Source organism: Pongo abelii, chromosome 16 (genome assembly GCF_028885655.2).
Source record: "Pongo abelii isolate AG06213 chromosome 16, NHGRI_mPonAbe1-v2.0_pri, whole genome shotgun sequence".
Taxonomy (NCBI): domain Eukaryota; kingdom Metazoa; phylum Chordata; class Mammalia; order Primates; family Hominidae; genus Pongo; species Pongo abelii.
In genome coordinates this window covers 23,910,586-23,924,218 of record NC_072001.2, presented here as the reverse complement: position 1 = coordinate 23,924,218, position 13,633 = coordinate 23,910,586, and the positions used below count along the sequence as shown (strand labels likewise).

At 44.3% G+C, this 13,633-nt stretch overlaps 1 protein-coding gene across 1 annotated transcript; it reads left to right on the top strand.

Annotated features, from left to right (window-relative positions):
* The first annotated feature begins 2,374 nt into the window (after positions 1–2,374).
* On the top strand, positions 2,375–12,943 carry LOC112128497 (E3 ubiquitin-protein ligase HERC2-like). Its single transcript, XM_063716502.1, has 4 exons — positions 2,375–3,041; positions 7,309–7,509; positions 9,673–9,901; positions 11,487–12,943. The coding sequence occupies exons 1-4, from the start codon at positions 2,856–2,858 to the stop codon at positions 11,492–11,494; spliced, it is 624 nt and encodes a 207-aa protein (XP_063572572.1). The 5' UTR covers positions 2,375–2,855; the 3' UTR covers positions 11,495–12,943.
* Positions 12,944–13,633: the final 690 nt, after the last annotated feature.

Here is a 13,633-nt window from a genome sequence, read left to right as displayed (position 1 = left end):
GTGGCGCACACCTGTGATCCCAGCTGCTCCAGAGGCTGAGGCAGGAGAATCGCCTCAGCCTGGGAGATCAGTGCTACAGTGAGCTGAGATCATGCCACTGCACGCCCAGCCTGGGCAACAGAGTGAGATCCTGCCTCTAAGAAAAATACTGGCCAGGCCTGGTGGTCACGCCTGTAATCCCAGCACTTTGGGAGGCCGAGGCAGGTGGATCATTTGAGGTTAGGAGTTCAAGACCAGCCTGACCAACATGGTGAGACCCCTTCTCTACTAAAAATACAAAAATTAGCCTGGTGTGGTGGCACGTTCCTGTAATCCCAGCTACTCGGGAGGCTGAGGCAGGAGAATCGCTTGAACCCGGGAGGCGGAGATTGCAGTGAGCTGAGACTGCATCACTGCACTCCAGCCTGGGGGACAGAGGCTGCAGTGCAGCCTTGACTTACCGGCTTCAGGTGGTTCTCCACCTCAGCTTTGCCAGTAGCTGGACTGCAGGCACATGCAACCACGCCTGGCTAATTTTTGTATTTTTTGTAGAGACAGGGTTTTGCCATGTGGCCCAGGCTGGTCTCAAACTCCTGGAATCAAGTGATCCGCCCGCCTCAGTCTCCCAAAATGCTGGGATTACAGGTGTGAGCCACTGCACTCGGCTAATAGTAATGAACTTAGAACACAAGGAAAAGATGTTATTATTTTCTTAGTTATATTTTATCTATATTTTCTAATTTTTCTAAACGTGTAAAGATAAAATTCTATTCTTAAAACTCAATAAGACCTCAGAACAAAAAAAATTGGAGTATAAATATTTATTTTAGTTAACTTGTACAAATTCAGTTTCTGGAAAAGGAATGGAATAGATTTTCTGAGAAAAAAAAATTCCACCACTTTGGCCGGGTGCGGTGGCTTACGCCTGTAATCCCAGCACTTTGGGAGGCCAAGGCGGCAGATCACCTGAGGTCAGGAGTTCAAGACCAGCCTGACCAACATGAAGAAACCCCTGTCTCTATTAAAAATACAAAAATTAGCCAGGCATGGTTTCAGGCACCTGGAATCCCAACTACTCAGTAGGCCGAGGCTGGAGAATCGCTTGAACCCAGGAGGCAGAGGCTGCAGTGAGCTGAGGTGGCACCATTGCACTCCAGCCTGGATGACAAGCAAAACTCTCTCTCAAAAAAAAAAAAAAAAAGAAAAAAAGCAAAGCCGACTGGCTGAAAGTATTAAAAAAGAAAATGATCCACCAATGTGCTATCTACAAGATAAACATTTTAAATTAAAATAAACAGATTGAAAGTAAAAGAATACAAAGATACAACATTCAAATAGTAACAAAAAAGAGCCGAAGTGGCTGTACTAATATCAAATGAAATACACTTTAAATTAAAGCAGGGCTGGGCATGGTGGCTCATGCCTGTAATCCCAGCATTTCGGGAGATGGAGGCAGAGAGATTGCTTGATCCCAGAAGTTCGAGATCAGCCTGGGCAACATGGCATAATCCCATCCCTACAAAAAATACAAAAATTAGGTGGACATGGTGGTGCCCACCTGTGGTCCCAGCTATGTGGGAGGCTGAGGTGGTAGAATCACGTGAACCGGGGAGGTTGAGGCTGCAGTAAGCAAGAGCCAGGGAGGTTGAGCCTGCAGTAAGCCAAGACCGGGCCCCCTGCACTCCAACCTGGGCAATAGAGTGAGACCCTGTCTCAAAATAAAAAAAATAAAAAAAGGGGTTGAGAGACAAACCTTCTTGTTTGGGATTTGCTTCTCATTGTAGTACCTTCTCTGAACACCAGATGGCATGAGATCATTGGTCATATCTGGGCCAGTGTATCAGAAAAATTGTCATTCAAGAGCAAATGTGAACCTTTCAAAGACGCAGACACCCATTCTGTAACACACCGTCACTCGTTGAGTTTTGGTAGCTTGCGGATGTCCTGCAGTAAGTGATTGGAGCTGAGTTTTAAAATGGGTTTCTGTTTATATCTTGTTAATATCTTGATGTCTAAGAGTTAATATCTTGATGTCTAAGAGTTTTGTGTGCCCATACGGTATTTATTATTTTCTAGGCTTCTGAGATAAGTTGCAGAATAAGAAGTTTACTCTGTGTCATTGAATGGTATTTGAATTTCACTTGCCTCCTTGTTTATATTCCCCTCCATTAGTATAGGAAAGCTACGACAATTATTAGATACAGAAATCGTTTACTTTGAGGGTATTTAAATTACTGTTGCAAACACCTTTTGTTGTTGCTGATGTTAACTTATGGTAAGCTCCTAGGATAGAATTGTTCCCCTCACTGCAGTGTGTTTTTTCAGCTGAATTATTTTATATGTTGACATTTCCGTGAAACACCCTTTGTGTTGGTCGTGTTCGATTTACCAGGAAAGAAAAATAGAATATTTTGCTGAGTGTTTAAATAGAAACAACGTTTTAAATAGTGATATCTCCTAACTCTGAGAGAACAATAGATTTCTTCTTAGGAAGCTTTCCTCAGTGAAGAGTGTGCTGTGCATTGTTGTATCTGGGATGGGAGAATGTGATCTAATGGTTAATTAAAAGCACCTTGTTTCTTTCGGAATGAAAATCTGAATGAGGAGGAGAAAAAAGAACAGATCCTTTTCGTATCCCAGCATTATGATGTTTGTAGGCTGTGGGTCCTAACAAATTGTAGCTGACAAAATACAGGAGTTTTAATAACACACCCAAAGCAAATGATTGTGCTTAATATTAAAGCAACAGATTATCCTCAAGAAGTTAATATTAAAAGCTTTCTGACCTGAATGGCCTAGTGGAAATATCTTTCTAGGCCATTCAGGTCATAGGCTTGAAGCTGCATCTGCATCCCTCTTTCCTTGTAGGGAAGAAGATGATTGATGTGGCTGCAGGCTCCACCCACTGCCTGGCTCTGACTGAGGACAGCGAGGTCCACAGCTGGAGGAGCAACGACCAGTGCCAGCACTTTGACACCTTGCGCGTGACCAAGCCAGAACCTGCAGTATTGCCAGGACTGGACGCCAAACACATAGTGGGAATTACATGTGGGCCTGCCCAGGTACTGAATATAGAGCTTGATTTGGTATTTTGGAGGATTTTGGTTTCCAGTTGTTCATTACCAGTATATGGGAAATACCACTGAGTTTTGTTTGTTGTTCTTGTGTCCTGCAGTTGTGCTAAACTCATTTATTATGAGCTTCATTGTAGTTTCCTTGGGTTTTCTTCATGGACAATTAAATGCTATCTGTATAGAGGGGCAGTTTCATTTCTTCCTTTCCAGTCTGCTTGCCTTTTATGTATTTTTCCTGGCCTGATTGCCCTGGCCAGGACTTGCAGTGTGAAGCTGAATAGGAGAGGTGACAGTGGGTGCCCTGCCTTGCTCCTGACTGTAGGGGAAAGCAGTTCAGTCTTTCACCATCAACTGTGATGTTAGCTGCGCATATTTATGTAGGTGCCTTATTACCAGATTAAGGCAGTTTCTTTAATTCCCCCCAATTTTTTTTTTTTTTTTTTTGAGACGGAGTCTCGCTCTATGCCCAGGCTGGTGTGCGCTGGCGTGATCTCGGCTCACTGCAAACTCCGCCTCCTGGGTTCACACCATTCTCCTGCCTCAGCCTCCCGAGTAGCTGGGACTACAGGCGCCTGCCACCGTGCTCAGCTAACTTTCTGTATTTTTAGTAGAGACGTGGTTTCACTGTGTTAGCCAGGATGCTCTTGATCTCCTGACCTTGTGATCTGCCTGCCTCGGCCTCCCAAAGTGCTGAGATTACAGGCATGAGCCACCGTGCCCGGCCTTAATTCCCCCTTTTAGAAGCTTTTGAAAAATCCTGAATGGGTGTTAAAATTTGTTAAATGCTTTTAATCCAAATGAAATGGTCATGCAGTTTTCCTTCTTTAGTGTGTTAGTGTGGTGTATTACATTAATGATTTTTACTTTCTTTTTCTTAAACTTTTTTTTTTTCTTTTTTAGAGATGGGGTTTCACTATGTTGCCCAGGCTGGTCTTGAAATCCTGAGCTCAAGTGATCTGCCTTCCTTGGCCTCCCAAAGTGCTGGGATTACAGGTGTGAGACACTATACCAGCCTGATTTTTAAATACTGACCAAGCCTTGTGTTACTGGGATAGGGATCCCTTGGCCACAATTTACTACTCTATTTTTTTTTTTTTTTTTTGAGACAGAATCTCACTCTGTCACCCAGGCTGGAGTGCATTGGTGCAATCTCAGCTCTCTGCAACCTCTGCATCCTGGGTTCAAGCAATTCTCCTGCCTCAGCTTCCTGAGTAGCTGGGATTAGAGGTGTGCACCATCACACCTGGCTAATTTTGTTTGTTTGTTTGTTTGTTTTTAATAGAGATGGGGTTTCACCATGTTGGCCAGCCTGGTCTCCAACTCCTGACCTCAAGTGATCCACCCTCCTTGGCATCCCAAATTCCTATGATTATAGGCGTGAGCCACCACGCCCAGCCCTATTCTGTTTCTATATTGCTAAATTTGACATGGTAACATGTTTTTGAGGATTTTTCTGTTGATGCTCATCAGGGATGATGGTTTGCAGTTTTCTTTCTTTGTATTATACTATCTTGTCTGACTTTCTGTCAGGGGAAAGCTGAACTTATACGAAGTATTGGCATGTGTTCCCTCCTTTTCCATTTTCTATAAGGGATTGTGTAGAATTAGTGTTATTTCTTCTTTAAATGTTTTTGAATCCATCTGAACCTGGAGATTTCTTTCTAAAAGATTTTACGCCGGGCGCGGTGGCTCACGCCTATAATCCCAGCACGTTGGGAGGCCGAGGCAGGTGGATCACCAGAGGTCAGGAGTTTGAGACCAGCCTGGCTAACATTGTGAAACCCCATTTCTACTAAAAATACAAAAAATTAGTCGAGCTTGGCGGCGTGTGCCTGTAATCCCAGCTACTCAGGAGGCTAAGGCAGGAGAATCACTTGAACCTGGGAGGCGGAGACTGCAGAGAGCTGAGATTGCACCAATGCACTCCAGCCTGGGTGACAGAGTGAGACTCCGGCTCAAAAAAAAAAAAAAAGATTTTGCAAATTCAATTTATTTAACAGATATAGAACTATTGAGGTGACCTGTTTGTTTCTAGGAGGTTTTTCCTGGTTTGTGGCACTCAGACATTGCTTTATTTCATCTAAGTTGTCTGATTTTTACATGTCAAGTTTTCCTTAGCATTCTCTTGCTAACCATCTGAAGTCTGTGGGGCCTGCAGTGATGTCCCTTCATTCATTCCTGATACTGATAATTTGTATCTTTTCTGTTTTTTTCTTTGTCAGTTTTGCTAGAGTTTTTCAATTTTGTTGATCTTTTCAAAGAACAATCTTTAAGTTTCATTAATTTTTGGCTTGTTTTTTTGCTTTCAATCTCATTGGTTTTCTGCTTTTATCTTGTCATTTGTCCCTTTGGCTTGTTTTGTGTTCACTTTGCTCTTTTTTAGTTTCTTAAGGTGGAAACTTAGATTGCTGATTTAGACCTATCTTTTTTGTAATATATAATGATTTGATGCTATAAATTTTCCTCTAAGCAGTGCTTTAGTTAAACCCACAAATTTTGGTGCATTTTCATTTATGTTCAAAGTATTTTCTAATTTCTTTTGAGAATTGTTCTTTGACCCATGGATTATTATTATCATTATTATTATTTTTCTTCAATATGGAGTTTCACTGTTGTTGCCCAGGCTGGAGTGCAATGGCATGATCTCGGCTCACTGCAACCTCTGTCTCCTGGGTCCAAGCGATTCTCCTGCCTCAGCCTCCTGATTAGGTGGGACTACAGGCACCCACCACCATGCCTGGCTAATTGTTTTGTATTTTCAGTAGAGATGGGGTTTCTCCATGTTGGCCAGGCTGATCTTCAACTCCTGGCCTCAGGTGATTCCCCCAACTTGGCCTCCCACAGTGTTGGGATTACACGCATGAGCCACTGCGCCTGGCCTGACCCATGGATTATTAAGTATGTTGTTTTATTTTGAAGTGTTTGTAGATTGTTCTGTTAATGATTTCTAGTTTAATACCATTGTGATTGGAGAACAAACTGCATACGATTTCATTTCTTTTAAATTTGTTAAGACTTATGTGTCAGGATATGTTCTCTCTTATTGAACATTCTGTATGTGTTTAAAAAGTATATGTATGGCCTGTATATACATATATGTATACATATATGTATACATATACGTATAAAAAGTATATGTGTGGTCTGTTTGTGCTTAAAAAGTATATGTATGGTCCAGCACTTTGGGAGGCCGAGGCGGGCAGATCACGAGGTCAGGAGATCGAGACCATCCTGGCTAACATGGTGAAACTCCGTCTCTACTAAAAATACAAAAAAAATTACCTGGGCGTGATGGTGGGCGCCTGTAGTCCCAGCTACTCGGGAGGCTGAGGCAGGAGAATGGCTTGAGCCCAGGAGGTGGAGCTTGCAGTGAACTGAGATCGCGCGACTGCACTCCAGCCTGGGTGACAGAGCTAGACTCCATCTCAAATAAAATAAAATAAAATAAATGTATATGTAAAGTATATGTATGGCCGGGCACGGTGGCTCACGTCTGTAATCCCAGCACTTTGGGAGGCTGAGGCAGGTGGATCACGAGGTCAGGAGATCAAGACCATCCTGGCTAACATGGTGAAACCCCGTCTCTACTAAAAATACAAAAAATAATTAGGCAGGCATGGTGGCGAGCACCTGTAGTCCCAGCTACTCAGGAGGCTGAGGCAGGAGAATGGCGTGAACCCGGGAGGCAGAGCTTGCAGTGGGCTGAGATTGCACCACTGCACTCTAGCCTGGACAACAGAGTGAGACTCTGTCTCAAAAAAGAAAAAAAGTATATGTATTTTGCTGTTGCTGGGTGAAGTGTTCTATAAATTAGATCCAGTTTATTGATGGTGTTCTACAGTTCTCCTACATTTTTGCCGATTACTTGTTCTCTCACTATGAAAGGGAGTGTGTGTGTTATATGTGTCTAACAATTCATTGTCCAGTTAGAGTTGCTATTATACCACTTCAAGTGGATGGAGAGCCTCACTGCCATCCATTAATGTGCATTAATCATTTTGAGAGTGAAAAGATTTTTAAAAATGTTTTTACTTTTTTAGGTATGGCCAAGTGAGATGGAGCTAGTGAAATGGGCACAAAAATTGGAAGCTGATAGTGTGTGAGCTAGACACCCATGAATGCTTTTTGACTGGGCAGTTAGAGGGATGATAGGTAATAACATAAGGCAGCTCCATCACACACGCTGGTGACTCCTGTGGAACAGACCAGCAGCTGCATTTGGAGATTCATTTTAGATTGTTCTGTTTCCTCTTAGAGCTGTGCTTGGTCATCGTGTTCTGAGTGGTCCATTGGCCTCCGTGTCCCTTTACGGGTGGACATTTGCTCAGTGACTTTTGAGCAGCTGGATCTCCTGCTGCAGCAGGTGAGTGAGGGGATGGACGGCTCCGCGGACTGGCCACCACCCCAGGAGAAAGAGTGCATGGCCGTGGCAATGCTGAATCTTCCACGACTTCAGGTATTTGTGATTTCCCTTCCTCTTGCTCCTTTTATAAGTGTCTCAGCGATTTGTAAGAAGGTTTATGTATTTTGAAGGCCTGTTGGATGAAGTATTTTAAAGTAAGATTGTAATGCACTAATAATGGACGCAAGGCTTAAAAAACTTGATCTGTTTATTTTGTTTGTCCTGGAAGTCAGCCTCGGCATGCAGGAAAAGTGTGTATGGATTGTGTTATTTTTGCTAGAATCATTAGTTTGTTGGCATTGTTACTGTTTTACTGTTGTTGCTTGTGGAGAAATGACTGGGTGAGATCACAGGTGATGGAGAGAGACAGCGCTCAGCTGAGACACCAGTGCTGGCCTGTCTCTCCTCTGTACTGTGAAAACCCTGCACCAAGAGGGTCCGGTCTTTGGTTTCCCTGGGCCACACTGGAAGAAGAATTGTCTTGGGCTACACATAAAATACACTAACGATAGCTCATGAGCTTAGAAAAAAATCCCAAAAATATCTCATGATGTTTTAAGAAATTTTACTTTGGGCTGCATTCAAAGCCGTCCTGGGCCCCGTGCTGCCCTCAGGCCATGGGTTGGACAAGCTTGATCTACTCAGTAAGCTCGGCTCCCAAAGCAATACCTTCCTTTCCTCACCGTGAAGGTTATGGTTATGGTCAAAATAAAAGCTGCAAAAGTCTTCCTCCCTGGCAAAACTAAAGCTGAAGTGTTTGATCATCATCTTTTGTCTTTGTAATAAAACTCTCTAACTTAATGACAAGAACCACAGTTTTCTTGACATAGTAATTTTTCCCTTTTATTACAGTGGTTTCTGTGTAGCAACCCGTCATGTCCCTCTTCCAGCCCCTCCCCTTTTTGCCCTGCTTCTAGAATGTACAGAACTGAGTGTAGTGTTTAGTTGCAGTAATGAACTGGGCAGAGGTCTGAAGTGTGCTTCTCTAGTCCTCTGTAGCACTCATTTATCACCATACCTGTGGCATCCTGGCATTTGCGTGGGTGCAGCCCAGGTGTTTGCTGCCCCTCCTGGTTTTCAGTGATGTTTCTGTTCTGGTCGGTGCTGTGGGGCGTGGCCTCGTGTATGTCTTAGGCTGTTGAGGTGTCCCAGCGTATGGTTTTGCATTTGCCTCTCCGAAGTCCTGAGGGTTCTGTAGGTTTCACAGACTCTAGGTGAGTTTCGGTGGTCATTTCCTGACCTGTGATATCTATACCTAGATGAGTGGTGTGCTTTTGATTTCACTTCTACTCCCAGGGCAAGGCCGGGTCTCTGATTTCTCATGGGGCCTCTTGCTACCCAGAGACTGGGACGGGCAGTGTGTTGCCCCCTGGCTGTGGTTGGCTGGCAGGCAGGTGATCCTGAGTGGCTCCCAGCCTTCTGCAGGAAGCTCGGGTTCAGTGGGTCGTTCTGTGCCTTCCCGTGTGGGAGGTTGTGCTGAAGCCTGGCGGCTTGGCTCTGCTTTCAGAGCCCGGAACCTCTTGATTCCTGCTGTGTGTGCCCATGTGAATTTCGGTTTGCACTTGAGGAGTTTCCTTGTGTACTCTCAGCTCCACAATCTAATTTTTAGCAGCTTTTTTTTTTTTTAAGACAGGGTGTCACTTTGTCACCCTAGCTGGAATGCAGTGGTGCAGTCTTGGCCTGCCAGGTTCAAGTGATTCTCCTGTCTCAGCCTCCCAAGTAGCTGGGACTACAGGTGTGTACCATCACACCTGGCTGATTTTTTTATAGAGATGGGGTTTCATCATGTTGGCCAGGCTGGTCTTGAACTCCTGATCTCAAGTAATCTTCCCACCTTGGCCTCCCAAAGTGCTGGGATTACAGGCATGAGCCACCGCCTGTGGCAGCTTTTGTGGTTACATTGTAGCCATTATTTGTGTTTGGTGCAGATGGTTGGGGTGGGGTGGAGGTTGCTGTTGCTAGTTGTTTAGCTCTTCTGCTGATCTTGAGCTTTTCCATATATGTGTTCATAGTGGGGTTACAAAAATTCCTCTAGAAAATACTTCAACTATTGTGGGTAAGAGTTTTTTTAGTCCAGTTTTTAAAAATACATAAGCTGAGAAGTTATTTTGTCTATTTAAATAATACTTCAAATTGAGTTTTATTCGGTGTTTAGTAAGACTTTGAAATTCACTCATTTTTAGGGGTTCTAAGTGAAAATTGTTTTTCTCCTTTCAGTTGCATGCTGCCATTAGTCACCAGGTTGACCCGGAATTCCTTGGTTTAGGTCTGGGCAGCGTCCTCCTGAACAGCCTGAAGCAGACGGTGGTGACCCTGGCCAGCAGCACAGGCGTGCTGAGCACCGTGCATTCAGCCTCCCAGGCCATGCTGCAGAGCGGCTGGTCCGTGCTGCTGCCCACCGCCGAGAAGCAGGCCTGGGCGCTCTCTGCTCTCCTGCCCTGCACAGGTGGGCTCGGGGAAGGAACAGGAGACGGCATGGTTCAGGGTGCTGGGAGGGGATGGCGTTTCACTCAAATTGGCACACACTTTCTAGTTCAGTTTCAGGCAATGAAGTGAACATAAGTCCAGGTTGTTGATTCGTGATTGATCTTCTGGTGGGCAGCTTGATGGCTGCTGGAGGGTTGGAGTCAGCCTTACACGCAGCCATTACTGCAGAGATCCAGGTATGGCCTTGGAGGCACAGGTGACCTGGTGGTGCGCTGAGATCGGAAATACCACACTCACACATGTGAAGAATAACTGAAAACAGTAAAATACTCAACTTTTATCATATCCAAGTATTTTCTTAAATTAAAATTCTTTTATGTGCTAATTTTAAAAATTATTGAGATAATTTAATTGTGATAAAATACTGCATGTTGCCTGTTTCAGTGAAGTTAACAGATAACCTGTTACTCAGGTAGACCATTCCCGTCACCCGGAAAGATCCCTGTGCCCTTGGCACTTGCAGCCAGGATACTCCCCTGCCCTCAGATGAGATGCATTTCGCCTGCTCTGAGTGTCGCAGCAATATAACTGTATAGTATGCACACTTTCCTGCTTTGCCTTGGAGAATGATTTTCAGATTCACTCACTGATGTGTCTATTGTGACTTCGTTTTTATTATTGGGAAGTTTCCATTTTCTGGGTGTAGTACTCTTTGTTAGTTCATTCTCCTATTGAAGGACATTAAATTGTTTTTGGTTTTAGTTTTCTTTTTTTTTTTTTTTGAGACAGGGTCTTGCTCTGTCACCCAGGCTGTATACAGTGACCTGATCTTGGCTCACTGCAGCCTTGTCCTCCTAGGCTCACATGATCCTCCCACCTCAGCCTCCTATGTTGCAGGGACCACAGGCATGTCACCATGCCGGGCTAGTTTTTTGATTTTTTTTGTAGAGACAAGGTGTTACTGTGTTGCACAGGCTGGTCTCCAACTCCTGGGCTCGTGATCCCCCCACCTTCGCCTCCCAAAGTGTTGGGATTACAAGCGTGAACCACCACGTCCAGGCTTTCTGGTTTTTGGCTGTGTAGAGCTGCTATGATTGTGCTGTGAACAAGTACTTTAGTGAACATATGTCGTCCCTTTGGGTAAACACTTGGAGTGGAATTTGTTAGGTTCTGGGGTCAGTGTGTGTTCATAGTTTCCCAAAGTGGCTCTGCCATTTACATTTGAACCAGGACTTTTGTGTGTGAGAATTCCAGCTCCTTCTTGTCCTTACAGAGCAGCTAGATGCTGCGTGTGTGGGGCAGATCACATTGGATTTTGTGAGAGCCAGTAGCAGGGTTAAGGATTTTAGGGACTTCACAGAAGGAGGCTGGAGAGCATCAGCAGAGGCAGCCTGGACCTTGGATCTGTAAACAGAAGACACTGTTTGAAACTGCACAACTGAGTTGGGGTTTCCAACAGGGCAGGTGGAGGCCTGTGGGTAGGTGTGTGCGGCAGCCACAGAGGCTGGGATAGCTTGGCACTGGGGTCAGGGCTCAGCCAGCCTGTGTGTCTTCACACCTGGTAATGAGATCACTTGTAAACAATTTCTGTTTATGAATTACAGGATATTGAAGCCAAAAAAGAAGCACAGAAGGAAAAAGAAATTGATGAACAGGAAGCAAATGCCTCAGCATTTCATAGAAGCAGGACTCCATTGGATAAAGACCTTATTAATACGGGGATCTGTGAGTCTTCTGGCAAACAGTGTTTGCCTCTGGTTCAGCTCATACAACAGCGTCTTAGGTAAATCGTATTAGCTGTATTGTATTGTGTTTTATTTATTTACTTTTTTTTGTATTTTTGAGACAGAGTTTCACTCTTGTTGCCCAGGCCGGAGTGCGGTGGCGCGATCTTGACTCACCGCAACCTCCGCCTCCCAGGTTCAAGTAATTCTCCTGCCTCAGCCTCTCGAGCAGCTGGGATTACTGGCGTGCGCCACCACGCCCCACTAATTTTGTAGTTTTAGTAGAGATGGGGTTTCTTCATGTTGGTCAGGCTGGTCTTGAACTCCCGACCTCAGGAGATCCACCCACCTTGGCCTCCCAAAATGTTCAGATTACAGGCATTAGCCACCACGCCTGGCCTATTTATTTTACTTACTAGCGTTTTTTTTTTTTTTTTGTGATGGAGTCTCTATCGTCCAGGCTGGAGTGCAGTGTCAACGATCTTGGCTCACTGCAACCTCCACCTCCTGGGTTCAAGCTATTCTCCTGCCTCAGCCTCCCGAGTAGCTGGGAGTAGAGGTGTCTGCAACCACACCTGACCGATTTTTGTGTTTTTAGTAGAGATGGGGTTTTACCATATTGGTCAGGCTGGTCTCAAACTCCTGACCTCAGGTGATCCACCTGCCTTGGCTTCTCCAAATGTTGGGATTACAGGCGTTAGCCACTGTGCCTGGCCTGTATTGAATTTTAATAGGTGATTATTGGTTTTCATATTAAGGTAGTGAAATCCAGCACGAGGATCTCAAAACTTTGTTTGGTGATTGAAGGAATATTCTGAAAATTACCTAGTATAGATTTTAGGGTAAAGAGCAGACCCTTTTAAATATAGGTGAGAGGAGAAGTTGGAGGGCGAGGGCATGATGATGTTCAAAAGTTTTTCCAGAAGAGAAATTTGGTGTGCAGTAAACCTGTAAAAAGATTCTTGCTAACAAGCAGGTGGATGTAAATGAAAATCATCATGAAAGGTTATTTTTAAAACTGATTGTATCATTGCCTCACTTCATATATTACAGAGTTATACATACTACTTTGTAAGATAACTTTTCCTTTCAAAACCAAAGTCAATGTGAAAGAATGGTGAGCATTGTTTTGGAAGGCCTGACTAGGAGGAGGTGGGAAGAAGTCAGACTCAGCCTGTGAACAGAGACTAACTTTAGCAGAAGCCAAAACAGTCAGACAGTGTTGTCTAAAAATGATCATTCAAGAAGAGTGAAAAAACAAGGTGATTTGTGAAAGAGATTTATTAGAAAATGAAACACATATGTACCTCTGTTTAATAAAAATCTGCTTTTTGTCACATCGTGCTCCTGGTTTTTTGTTTCTACACATAGAGAAAGCAGAGCCCTGACAGGTTGGATCAGGCAGCTGAGCACAGAGCAGGGAGCCCTGGGCAGTGGCTGCAGCTCTCAGCTGGCCTGTTCATGGGGGGCATGGTGCATCTGTGGCGTGGGGTGGGCCTTCGGCGTGCGGGGGGCCTGCGGCGTGGGGTGCGTCTGCGGCGGGGGGTGGGCCTGTGTTGTGGGGTGGGCCTGTGTCATGGGGTGCATCTGCGGTGTGCGGTGGGCCTGCAGCATGCGGTGGGCCTGCTGTCCACAGCCAGAAAAACTAACTTAGTGGACACACAGTGAAATTTTGAAACAGGAAGTTTTAAAGCTAGTTTCTATCATAGAGTTTAGCAAATGCTATTTTGCAAAATGTTTTTCTGATGTTTGTTTGTTTTTCTAATCTGATAATGCATATTTCACACATTCTGGCCTTTAAGCAATGGAAATTAGAGAACTAAACTTAATACAGTTTGTGTTAATGGAAAGAGCTGGAGATCTGTTCTCAGAAAATTTCAGTTGCAACAGCTTGTTCACATAGGTGAACTTCCAACACAGTAACTATAGCAGTAAGAATAAAAGCTGTGTTTACTTTCACAGAGTTCAGAAGACAGGAGAAAATGGATGTTAAAAACCTTGTAATTCAAATGTAAAGTTACATGCAA